Source organism: Diabrotica virgifera, chromosome 4 (assembly GCF_917563875.1).
Source record: "Diabrotica virgifera virgifera chromosome 4, PGI_DIABVI_V3a".
Lineage (NCBI taxonomy): Eukaryota > Metazoa > Arthropoda > Insecta > Coleoptera > Chrysomelidae > Diabrotica > Diabrotica virgifera.
This window is the reverse complement of record NC_065446.1, coordinates 28,329,679-28,343,640: the sequence shown is the minus strand read 5'-3', so window position 1 is coordinate 28,343,640 and position 13,962 is coordinate 28,329,679. Positions and strand designations below refer to the sequence as shown.

The window sequence follows — 13,962 nt, the reverse complement described above, 5'->3', positions numbered from 1 at the left end:
TGTGATGGAGAAGTTAACAGGATTTCGAATTTAAAATAAAATATAGGGTGTTCCATTTAAAAAAACATAAGTTTGGTCTGCCACTGTGTTATCGAACAACATTCTAACTAATTTTGTAATGTGAAGCTCAAAGGTGGCTAAAATTTTTGTTATTAACTTTTATTGCTATCTATTACTATAGCGGAACTATTGAGCTTTACCCTACTAATCAATCACCCTGTATACGAATATAACCTGTAAAATTTATAAGACTATACAAATCAAAGAAAATACCATTTTATAAATGCAATAAACACAATTGATTTGTTTTTATGCCAAATTTCAAATAAAATCTGACAACTGTCAGATTTAACTAAAATGTCACGTTACTAAAATGTATATTATCACGGACTTACCTTTTTTTCTATCATTTGTGACGCACTGAAAAATGCTCATGAAAAGAAGTCTATGTGCGATTTTTGTGTTATTCCCTTAATTTTTAGGTTTTTAGTCTGCTTTTATATAAAAAGCAGTTGTTTTTTGAACTCTTTAGCGACATATTAATATAATATAATATTTATAAATTACCGTTTAGGGCAGAAATATTAGCAACGAAGGGCATCTGACGTCATACTTGACGACGGGAAATTATCGAAAAAAATTACCGCTGTGATTTTTATTTTTATAGGTTTCTATTGGTCAGAATCTCTACGAATGAAACAATCATATTAATTAACTGAATTAATAATATAAGCGATTATACAAGTAACGGTTATCCAAGAACATTCCAAAGACATCTCTAAGTTGATGACAATGGCATTGTCAACTATATCAACCACATCTCCATACCAGTGAGACTTTTACTACACGTAATTTGCCGCGTAAAGAAAGAAAAAGTAGGGATAGCCGTAAAATATTTGCACCTACGCTCTGAAGTGAGATACTAAGAGTATAAAAATTCAAGTGATTATAGAGGATGGACAGAGATAGACAGTGTTTACGGAAGCCCTATGGGAATATAACATGGAACGATATTTGTGTTACTTTTAGTGTATAGCCTCTGAAATTATCAAAATTTAAAATAAAATAAAATAAAAAGTTGTCTTTTTTTAATTCTCGAAAATACACATTATGTATAGTATTTTAAAATAAAATTGTTCAGAAGTTTCTAAGTACCGTTATCTAATCAATTTACCATCAAAATAAATACTAAGCGTGAACATTATAAACAATTGAAAGACAAAAGTGAGATTTATAAGAACAAAATAAAATAACAGATACTGATCTAAGTAATTAGTACCTAATAGATTCTATTTTCTAATATATTACATAAAGAGTATGTGACGAGATTACCATCAATATTTCTATGTTAATAACAAAAATGTTATGTATCCTACTTAGGTGATCATATGGTATTTACAAAGGCAAGTGTATCTGAAACAAAAATTTTTGTATTAATATACAAAGTTAAAACGTTTATACATTAATCTCAACACAAAATACAACATAGTTGTCAGTGATATAATCACTTGAAAGAGTACTAGAGATTTAACATATCGAAAAAAAAAACGGGAACAATTGGGAAAAAACAGGTTTTTTCCGTTTTTTTCCAGACCATTAAAAAAATTGGAAAAAATGGGAAAATTTAAATATTTTTTCATTGAGGCTTGAAACGTGAAAAAATACCAATTTTAAACTCGTTTAAATATATTTTGTAAAAATAATACTATCTAAGATATAAGTACAAACATGTATATAGGGTCAAAAATTATAATTATTATCTAATATGTAATTCAAAGTATCAAAACCGAAACTTCAAACGTAGAAAGCACATTATTTAACCAAAGCGCTCAGTGATATATTTTCATATGAGTCTGAATCTTCAGACCAAGCATCTGATTCAGACTCGAACTCCGCCTCATTATCATGGACGGATAAAACAACATGATTTTTGTCCGTCTCTTCTAAAAGTGGATTTGGTCTAGCATCGTAAAGGAATATCTGTTTTTCCTTTATATCTAAATTTAAATGAATAGCAACAACTTCTGAATTTTATCCTGTGATAATATATTTCGTTTGCTTGTATGTATGAGGCCGTGTAAAGACCAGTTTCATTCTGAAGAGGCGGAAGATGGAGATCCATTTAAAATTCGGGAGGCAATTGGCATAAGTGGTTGCGATGTACACAAACCTTGCCACCATATAACGGGATGAGTACTATTCGCACTATCCCATAAAGAATTTCGACCCAAATATCTCATCGAGTATCCCATAAATTGGGCCAGATTTGCCACCACCTTCCCTACATCTAGATTTAGTGAATGAACCATTTCAGAAATAAAGGTATATAGCTTCCATTAGTTGGTCTTCATTCAACTGTTCTCCTTTAAAGCGAACACCATAAGAAGATTGGCTGCAAAGTGAATCTACTTAGAACAAAATTCGTAGCGTTCTTCAACATATTTTAGCAAGCTTTTGATAAGAGAACTAGTCTGGTCAACTTGTTGGGGAATATTTAATATTGTGCCTTTTATAATTAAAGACAAGAGGCACTTCTGATAATATAGATCTATCCAATTCTACTAAATTTATCGATTTTGATACGGGATGCAGAATTTGTTTAGTATATTGTAACAAATTTCAATTTTTCCGTATTTTTCCTGTTTTTTCCGAAAAAAGAACAGGTTTTTCCTGCACCCAATTTTTACCGAAATTTTAAATCTCTAAAGAATACCCCCGTTAATATAGGGAAAATGCTGTAGATGGCAACCTAATACAATTTGTAATTTTTAGCATGTTAAGTAACAAATGTGTGTCTGCATGTTTCATAGATTTCGAGAAGGCATTTGATAAAGTCACACATGAAAAACTAATCGATATCCTAAAAACATCAGGACTCGATGGTAAGGATGTAAGACTGGTCTCAAACTTATATCTCCAACAAAAAGCAATAGTTCGATTCGAAAATGAACTGTCTGAAATCTTCACAGTCGGAAAAGGAGTTAGACAGGGTTGCATACGGTTACCAGCATTAGTTAACATATACTCTGAAAACATCTTTAGAGAGGCCTTGGACGAATCAGAAAATGGTATTGCAGGCAGATAGTGCGCAGGGGCTCCAAAGGATGATGGATAATGTTGTAGAAGCATGTAACAAATACGGCCGAAAACTAAATTGTAAGAAGACAAAAATAATGATTGTTAGTAAGAACACCAACATAAACGCCCAAATTACCGTACGCAATACACCTCTAGAAAAGGTACAGAAAATATGCTATCTGGGCTGCAACATTAAGGATACTTGGGATCATAGCTACGAAATAAAAACGCGCATTGAAAAAGCCAGAAGCTCTTTTAACACTCTTAACAAGATTCTCTGCAACTCATCTTTAAGTATCATTATGCGCATAAGAATTCTTAGATGTTACATCTTTAGTGTCCTCCTCTATGGAGTAGAAAACTGGAGTCTTACAGAAGATGCCATAAAACGATTAGAGGCGTTTGAAATGTGGTGCTACCCACGTATGGTGATGGTCTCATATATACACCACACAACTAACATAACTATTTTCCAGAGGCTAAGAAAAGACAAACAAATAATTAACACCGCAAAGAACAGAAAGTTGGTTTACTTCGGCCACATCATGCGTAATATTAAATACTGACTTCTACAGTTGATTCTATTAGAAATAGAAGATAATAAAAGGTACAAATAAAAGTAAACAAACTATTTATTTTAACCAAACCGTATTATAACGATAATATACAAACAAGGAAATTAAGATGTTTCTTCTACAAAATATTCTTACAGACTAAAATACCAAACCGAACTAAAACACATTTCTCGCATTCACATCCCTTGTAACATGATACTTTTATGCAATCTTTACGTAAGAGGGTATCAAACTGACCTATATGCATTCAGAGAAATGGGCCACCCATGAAGGCTATTCTAACACTTAACAAAAATAATAAAGTTGAGTATTAAGTAAATTCCAACAGATTCTGCAAGGCAAGATTGAGAGCAAGAGAGGCCCTGGACGTGGTATTATATCCTGGCTGGCCATTCTTAGGAAGTGGACTGGTCTAACGTCAACTGATCTATTTCGAGGTGCTGTGAATATAATAAGATGGGTCAATGTGGTCGCCAACATCTCCAGAAGATAGACACCTTTAGAAGAAGAAGTTAAGTAACATTTCCGGAAACGTGAGGATGAACATCAAAGTTTATTGTTCGAAACCGATCATCCAAGGTTCAGTAAATATAATGTGAAAAATCTAACATTAATTTCTCTAACCTTGTTCTAATAGGAAAAATTTCATAATTATTTTAGTCTACTCACCTAGTACTGTACATCCTCTATTTTTTCTCTTGTTAAATGATGCAGCTGCGCAACGGCCAACTGCGCATGGAGGGCATTGGCATGGAGAGCATTGGCGTGTAGAGCATTTGCATGTAAAGCATTCGCATGTAAGGCGTTGAACATGACATTATCAGGAATTACTGGCTTCGGTAAAGGAATTGTTATAGGTGGAGGTTCATCGGGATTTTCTTGCTTGTGAACAGGTTGCAACCTTCGTATGTTACTAACAACATTCAAACCTAAAAAATTTATGGAATGTAATCTCAGATTAAAGGGTGTCAATTCGGAAAACAATTTATTATTAAAAATATTAAATTTTACTGTTTAAGCGCAATACAAAAGAGTTTTTACATCGTTTTATGACCGTTGACGAAACAATCCACTGGTATCCACCAGAGACTAAGGAACAGTCAAAACAGTGGACTTCATATGGTGAATGTGCTCCACAGAAGGTGAATGTGCTTCGAAGAAGGTAAAGAATGTCCTATTGGCCAGAAAAGTGATGGCTACCGTTTTCTGGGAATCACAAGATCTACATCGACTACCTGGAGAAGGACAAAACAGTCAACGAGCTCTATTATGCCGAATTGCAGAAAAACGGTACTATTTGGCGAACAAAGAATAATTATGGTTCTATAACAACACACCGACTCACATTTCCGCCGTCGCCACGGCTATTTCTCCGTTATTCGCGCACGATCGTTTCTCAATTCCCTTCCAAGTACTTGCACACCGCGAATACATATATTTTTATATTACTGTAACAAGTAGCTTGGAAATCTCAATATTTAATTTTGTTTTATAATCTCTTGGTACATATTCAAATTTTGGGTACCTGAATGTAGTAACCAATAAAAGAGCGGCTTATTATAATATGTACACAGTTTTGTCAGGTTTTGGTTACAAAGGTTCCAAAATCAGCCAGTTTATATCTCTAGGTAAAAAATTTTATTTTGACGGCCCATTTCGCTTTTGTTGTAAAATAAGCCGTGAATCCGTGTCTTCGTAATTGTGAATAATTACTGTGCTTTGAAAATACCGCAAATAGACAGTTCAGTGTCGTGGTGTCATTCATAAAATCAAACTATAGTTTTGTTCAGAAAACTATTACTCAATTAGAATCCTCCAAATAATTATCATTGTTAGACAGTACATTTTAAATAAAAGAATTTGAATCATTGTTTCAAAACGTTAAAAGTAATACATATTGGATAGGAAATTTTTCAAAAATTTAAAGCAACCATGAAAAAAAAACAGTGGTTATTACCAGATTCTACTGGGACATTTTTCGAAGCACTTAATTTAGAACCAACTATTATCGTAAATTTGAACAATGCCCCAATTACATCAGTTAATATCGAAAGAAGTTTTTCCTTGTAATCAGATAGAAGCCATAAGTATTTGTTAGAAAATTTTGAACAGCATTTGATAAATATTTATTGTTACCACAATTCGAAATAATATCAATTATTTATTTGTTAAAATACTTAAATATTTAATTAATTAGCTTAGTTAGTAAAATATATACATGTTAATTAATACACCATATGAAGATATTGTATATATGTTTGTAAATAAAAAAATACTGTAAATTTTTTTTTAATTACATGCATATTTTTTAGGTAAACGTGCATATTTTTCGGTAAAATACTGCATATTTATGCGCACATTTCATACCTTTTTATGTGCATATTTGCCTAAGTCTAGTTATCAGAATTGAAATAACTGAAAATAATGTTAGTTATCCATAATTTTTCAAAAAAAAAATTTTCAATTAGAAGGATTTAATTTTCATAATAGCAATTTCCAATATTGTGAAAAATAAAGATACTTTACTCTTGAGTGAAATTGAAACTTTTTGACATACCTCGTATAACATTCATAAAATTTGATATCTGATGGTTGAATCTTGGGTTTTGGACCATGCAGAACTTTTTATAAAGAATAAATTTTTTTCGTAAAATTAATAATAAAAAGTTTTCCATATGGATACAACTTACAGGGACATATTGTATATATACTTATTAAAACTTACCGTGAACAGTTCTCTTATGTTGTGTCAATAAATAGCCCATAAGGAAACTCTCCGTGCATAATTCGCATTGGAATCTTTCTCCTGTGTGACGTCTAACGTGGGCTTTAAGATCGTTACCTTGTGCAAAAGCAGCATCGCAATATGTGCACTGATATGGTTTTTCACCAGTATGCGTTCTCATGTGAACGGTGAGATTATAAGCCCTATAATGAAAAATAAGGCAATGTAACAAATGTTTTTTACTACGACAGTTTAATAACATGCTCATTATTCACTATTTTTGAATAGATAATAACACCCATTACTTTACCCGTGAATAATACGGGTGATTACTCACAGGCTAAAGTTAGGTTCAAGTGGCAAATGTCACTTTAAATATTAGTCTTATATAAACTGCAAATAAAATTACTTAAACCAGACCACTTTACTAACTCTGGTTTTTTGTTATTTGTAGCATTTAATTTTACCTTTACCGTGACCTGAAGATGCTGTGAATATTGTAGACAGCGAAACCGGTCGTCAGTTGTAAAATAAATTGTTTGTGAGAACGTCTCTCTTTTTTCTTTACTACAATAGTATGGACTCACACATGCAACCCATTCATTATTTAAAATTACTTAAATTTGTTTATTTAACACAATAAATATTGTAATTTATATCAATAATTAACTTCGAAATTTTTTTTAAGGATTTTTAACTGTAACAATGGGTCAGTATATTTTTTTTACTTTTATACCTTGTTTACTATTATGAATTTTGACATTTGCCATTTTCAATGACAGTGACATTAGCGTATTTGCTGTGTTTATTGGAATTTAAAACTTATATAATATATGTAGATGAGGACACACCATTAAACTTGATAAAAATAATAAACTTAAAATTAAAATTCATGGTGACGTTTCAATTATTACTTTAATCATAGTCAGAATAATAAGTTTCTTGAGCGGATGCTTTAAAATAATTTTAAAGGAACAAACAATAATTAATGAAAACGTAAAATGACATTGACAATCATTGGGTTAAGTCAATAATTTCAAACACGCCATGTCTTGTTGCGTGTTTAAGGGTGGCTTCAAAAGAAATATGGATAATGCCTCCTTGATGCTGAGTTCCGTTGGAGAACTTGCATGACCAATGATTGAGAAGTCCTTACGACTAATAGGGTGGTCAGAATCAGTCATATGTTGGAATATCGCTGAATTTGGAATTGTTCTTGATCGTCTTCCTAAGTGAGGAGTGACACCTAAGTGTTCGCAACATTAATTCCCTTCTTAGGAATCAACATCTTCAGATCACCTTCAGGTTTTTCCACTTCAATATATAGAAAACCAACCTTCACCGGCCTGTATATAAACGCAGATAGCTTCATTCCCAACAAATACAAAACAAGTTTAATCAATATACTTGTTCACCGCGCTTTCACTATCTGTTCAACCTGGCAATTCCTACATGAAGAGTTAGAAAACATAAAGGTGATCTTAAGTAAAAATGGTTTTTCGTTGAACTTCTTAGAAAGATACATCAGACGTTTTTTCAATAACAAATTCCAACCAAACAGCAAAGTAGAAGAAATCAAAGAAAAGATCTATATCAAACTTCCATATACTGGTTACCACAGCTTACAAATCCGACGCAACATCCGTAGAACAATTAAAAAAGCATTTCCCTCTATAGAATTAAGATTTGCTTTCACGACTTTGGAAAGAATAGGATCTCGTTTCCATGTGAAAGACATGATTCCTAGTGATCTCGCATCTAACATTATATACCAATTCAAATGTAGTAGCTGTGCAGCTACGTACGTCGGGAAGACTCGACGTCACTTTAATGTCAGATGTTGCGAACACTTAGGTGTCACTCCTCACTTAGGAAGACGATCAAGAACAATTCCAAATTCAGCGGTATTCCAACATATGACTGATTCTGACCACCCTATTAGTCGTAAGGACTTCTGAATCATTGGTCATGCAAGTTCTCCAACGGAACTCAGCATCAAGGAGGCATTATCCATATTTCTTTTGAAGCCACCCTTAAACACGCAACAAGACATGGCGTGTTTGAAATTATTGACTTAACCCAATGATTGTCAATGTCATTTTACGTTTTCATTAATTATTGTTTGTTTCTTTAAAATTATTTTAAAGCATCCGCTCAAGAAACTTATTATTCTGACGATGATTAAAGTAATAATTGAAACATCACCATGAATTTTAATTTAGTTATGGGTTTTATCTTTAAGTTTATTACTTATATAATAGCCATTTCCTATTTATTACAATGACTGTAGGTACAAATGTATACTTATAATTTTTCGGAAATGAATATAACTTGAATTGACTATTTCTTGTTGGGTTTTTCACAATGCATAATTAAGGCAGCACTGCTAATGGTACGCAACCAATTATTCAGCCGTGTACTATTGGTAAACAAAATTTATTTTTGTAAATTATAATTTTAATCTGAAGTAGTTGATAAATTATATTTTTTTACTCTAATTAAATAAAAAAAAGGTCGTAGAAAAAGTATAGTATTCTACTTGCATGTAATGGCTATTACTCACTCTGATTAATTACGACACTCGCCTACGGCTCGTAGGCCAAATTTTGAAAATTATTAAAATCATTAAACAAAATTTTTGAAGCAAAAAATTGAGATTTTTTAAATTTTAAAGAATTTAAATATGTGGTGTTATTATAGAAAAAATATTAACAATTTAGTAATAAGCAGACATAAGATTTCATTAAGCCACATATAGTAATAAAGCGCTACATTCTATAAAAAGTACCTATTCACTTCTGTCGATACTCCCCAAGTGCTACTTTTACCTATTAGTTTAAATAAAAAATGTATTTAATTAGTTGGCACTGACAAACCACTACTTTGTAATAATGTAAAGATATTTTGTTGTTTTCGGATCTTAATCATTGCATACCTTCCAAATCCTCTTCCACATATTGTACACAAATGAGTCTTCTCTCCAGTGTGATATCTCTCGTGCACTGTCAAATCTGTCGTTCTTGGAAAACCTAAGTAAAAACAAAAACGAACTAAATTAACAAGTTCAAAATACTTTGTAAAAATTATAATATGGACATTGTAAAATAGATGTAAGAATTTAAGTTTACTATACAGCTTGTTTTGGTAATCGAAAAATATCAGAATTAGAGTGTGAAATAAATATTAATAATAAAAGATTAGAAATAAGAAAATTGAAGAACCCTGGTAAAAGAGAGAATCTCCAAAAAAACATATAAACCCCCTCTTAGGCGTGGGGGGAAATGCCATCGATTTGCCAGGAATTTGTATTAGCACAATCAGAGAACAATCTGACCAAAAAAAAATAAAGGAAAGATGAAAATTTGAGAATAGGTAGTTGAAATTGTCTATTATTATATAAGAAAAAGTTTACAATTCTACATCCCCTCCATTTTACAAAAATTTGGAAATACTCCCTTCTCGGGGGTGAAAAAATATAAGTTCAAAATAAGTCCGGAATTGGATAAGATGACTAATTCTAAGCAAATTTTGTTCTATAGAGTTTCTTCACTAAGTCAATACTTTTCGAGTTATTTGCGAGTGAATATGTTCATTTTTAACAAAAAAGAAACATGTTTTTGGACGGTTTTTCGCAAATAATTCAAAAAGTATTTTATCGAAAAAAAAATCTTAGCAAAAATATAGCTTATAGTGAAAAAAGTAGCTCAAATTACAAATCGAATATTTCAACGTAAAATAAACAAAAAACGGAGCTCTTTTCGGGGAAAACTCATTACAACTTTTTTAAAGTGTTTAAAAAAAAGGTTTCTTTTTTTTTAAACTTAAACAACATTAAAAGTAAGCGAGTTACGCTCAAAATATTGTTGGTTCCTTTTATTTTTTTTGTAAAAAGATTCCCGACGCCTAATTAGCATCCCAAATAAAATTAATCGTTACCACTTTACAAGTTACTTTACTTATGTATTCTCTATATGATTTGTAAGTTTAATTGGTTCAATTGCCAATTAGTTGGCAGGAGTAGGGGGTAAGTCTTTATCCTCAAACTGCATTTTGTTTATACAAAATAAAGATTTATTTTATTACTTAATATTTTATTACAAATTGTGTAACCCAAAAATGTGACAACAACAAAAAAGAAACAAATAATCCATTTAATAGAAAATCTTGATTCAAACTTTACACAGTGCTAGTCAAAAGTCCGTACCCCCCTTCGTATCTTTTGAATGGTTATACCTATAATAATGAAATTTGGAGGGAGGAAATAAACGGACGTAAGCTTCTTAACTAGTCATGACAGGTGACGTAATAGTGACAGATGACGTTACAGAGCCACTGTGATCGATAATAATTTTAAATGGGACCTTATGGCAAGTGACACCTCATTTGAAAGGTATTCAAAATACCTATTCAGTCATAATAATTTTTTTGGGTTTTAGTTGATTTTGATTTTGGTGAATAAATTAAATAAATACACTAAGCACCAAAATTAACGCACCACCTTAAAAATGGGACATTTTTGATGTCTTGTATTTCCTAAACCTGTTGTCCGATTTTAGTGATTTTTTTAATATGTTATAGCTTTATTCTTCAAGAATATCGATGTAATAATATTGTTGCTAAGCGGATAAGTGTCATTGTATACCGGGTGTAACAATGATAGTGTGTTTTTTCCTCAAAGTTTGGAACACCCTGTGGAATATTCTGGCGTATCTAAAATATTGAAATTAAAACTCAACTGTAGCCTTATGCTTTCTTAACATTATGCTTTTTGATTCATTCAGCCCTATTCTGTAACTTTTTACAAATCGAATAGAAATGACCAAGTCGAATCGTAATTACCCAAAATCGGAATGTTTGATATCTATCGCGTCATTTTTGTGTTTGGATTGGTATTCTGTAACTCATATCGTAATCGAAACCTCTGACTTCTATTTCACGCGGTTCTGAGGTGGTGGCAACCCCGTATTAACCAGAGAAATTATTGTTCTGTGACTGGATCTAAATTTAAAATTTGACACCGTTGCCATATCCTCAATGTTTTCATACTTTCTTCATACTATCCTCAAGTTTTGAAAAGTAAATAAAGTATTAGTGTAAATACTGGATGCAAAAAGCTCAAAAGAGGATAAATGGTTTTAAATTAAAGTTAATTAAAATTGATATAAAAAAAAGATAAACTTATAAATAAAAAAGATAAGTGAAGATAAGAAGTATAAATGGTTTTAAATCAAAGATATTTAAATTGATGTTATTAATTCATTATTATTAATCTATAATTTAAAATCGATATTACTAATAATATGCAATATTTAAGATTCGATTAGAGCTGAAATAACTGCTAAACAACTTTTCCCAAAAATGGCATCTTTTCTATAATTTGTTCAGACTATGAGCGTTGACTGATAAATATACAAGTATACTGGCATTGTTTAAGAAAGGTGTCTAGTTATACAATGATACTGGTATAATATATTTATCCATCAACGCATCAGAAGTCTATCGTATGCTATTCTTGTACATTATACCGTTGATTGAAATTGTACAAGAAATAACTAACAAAATTATGGCAACACTGCGAGGGGCAAACGTTCATTCATGTGCCAAGCCAAATAGCAAATAAATAAGGTTAGGTCCAAGGTCCAATTCATACTCCTACAACATGTCTAAATTAAATATATAATTACAAATAACACAACAGACTAAAAATTAAGCAGCTAAAAAAGGTACAAACACTATAAATAATTATAAAATAAGTAGTAATCAATTATTTTTATATATAAAATATAAACGTCAAAACAAAACAAAATGCGCTTGCGTCAACCACAATTCCGATAATCGAAATCTCATTTCGACAGGGTAAATTCTGTCGAAGTGATTTCTATTCACTATTACGATTGTAGAGATTCCGAAGTAGTTATGGAATACGGATTTGGACTATTTCTATTCGACTTGGCCACTTCTATTCGATTTTACTGACTTCTATCATCGAAATGAGTTACAGAATAGGCGTGATTAGCTTGTGTTGGATAATAAAAAAGTTAGGTACTTTAACAACTAGCAACGTTCTTCATCAATACAGGGTGTTTTTAAATAAGTGCGACAAACTTTAAGGAGTAATTCTGCATGAAAAAATAATGACCGTTTGCTTTATAAACATATGTCCGCAAATGCTTCGTGAATATAAAATTATTAATTGTATGCCAAAAAATGCGCAATAACTACATACCTCTTAAAACCTACCAAATTTCATTTGCATATCTCATCCGGTTTTAGAGCAATAAATAAATCGTCAGTTTGTAAGAAAAAATTCAACATCCCGTATCTCGGAAACGAAGCATTTGTGGACATATGTTTATAAAGCTAACAATCATTATTTTTTCATGCAGAATTACCCCTTAAAGTTTGTCGCACTTATTTTAGAAACACCATGTATTGATGAATAATCTGGCTAGTTGTTAAAGTACCTAACTTTTTTATTATCCAACATAAGCTAATGAATCAAAAAGCATGATATTAAGAAAGCATAAGGCTACAGTTGAGTTTTAATTTCAATATTTTATATACGCCAGAATATTTCACAGGGTGTTCCAAACTTTGAGGAAAAAACACACTATCATTGTTTCACCCGGTATACAATGACACTTATCTGTTTAGCAACAATATTATTACATCGATATTCTTGAAGAATAAAGCTATTAGGTCTGGATCCCGCGTATGAAAAAAAAAAGTTGATTAATAGCAAGCTGAAAATTTGTTAATAGCTAAAGGGTGTCTAGTCGGATAAACTTTGATATATGGGAACACTGGAACAGGGGAAGTTTTAATTGTGGAACAGGTTAAAAATTTGGAACGGTCAGACTACGAAAACGGCACATTTATTTTGTCCGACAGAATAGACTTAAACTCTCCGAACAGAGATTAAACTTTCATGCAAAAATCAGACTGCTATTTATGACCTGCCATAATTTCTGTCATTTGACATATTCTACATGTTCCACTCATTAAAACGCCCATTTGGTGATAAATAGCAGTCTGATTTTTGCATGAGAGTTTAATTTCTGTTCGGAGAGTTTAAGTCTGTTCTGTCGGACAAAATACATGTGCTGTTTTCCTGGTCTGACCGTTCCAAATTTTTAACCTGTTCCACAATTAAAACTTCCCCTGTTCCAGTGTTCCCATATCTCAAAGTTTGTCCGACTAGACACTCTAAAGCTATTAACAAATTTTCAGCTTGCTATTAATCAATTTTTTTTTCATACGCGGGATCCAGATCTACATAACATATTAAAAAAATCACTAAAATCGGACAACAGGTTTAGGAAATACAAGACATCAAAAATGTCCCATTTTTAAGGTGGTGCGTTAATTTTGGTGTTTAGTGTATAATATTGTAGTTTCGCATTTAATTAATAAAAATTCAAATGTCCGCCTATGGTTTTTTTGTCAAAAAGGTGACGTTTTTCAATTCTCTAGTAGTACGTCAACTCAACCTTTTCGACAAGTGATCATATGCGGAATTTTGAATTTTTATTAATTAAATGCGAAACTACAATTTTATATTTATTTCGTTTATTCATCAAAATA

General features: G+C 31.5%; 1 protein-coding gene across 2 annotated transcripts in view; it reads right to left on the bottom strand.

Moving 5' to 3' along the window:
• Positions 1-1,073: 1,073 nt before the first annotated feature.
• The window catches only part of LOC114349338 (zinc finger protein 16), a 49,669-nt gene continuing 36,780 nt past the window's right edge, over positions 1,074-13,962 (bottom strand). For both annotated transcript variants that reach the window (XM_050648094.1, XM_050648095.1), the window contains 4 exons: positions 9,314-9,407; positions 6,379-6,581; positions 4,323-4,582; positions 1,074-1,413 (listed from right to left, as the gene is read on the bottom strand). In XM_050648094.1, coding sequence (XP_050504051.1) covers positions 4,323-4,582; positions 6,379-6,581; positions 9,314-9,407 — 557 coding nt within the window. In that variant the 3' untranslated portion in view covers positions 1,074-1,413. The remainder of the gene's footprint in view (positions 1,414-4,322; positions 4,583-6,378; positions 6,582-9,313; positions 9,408-13,962) is intronic.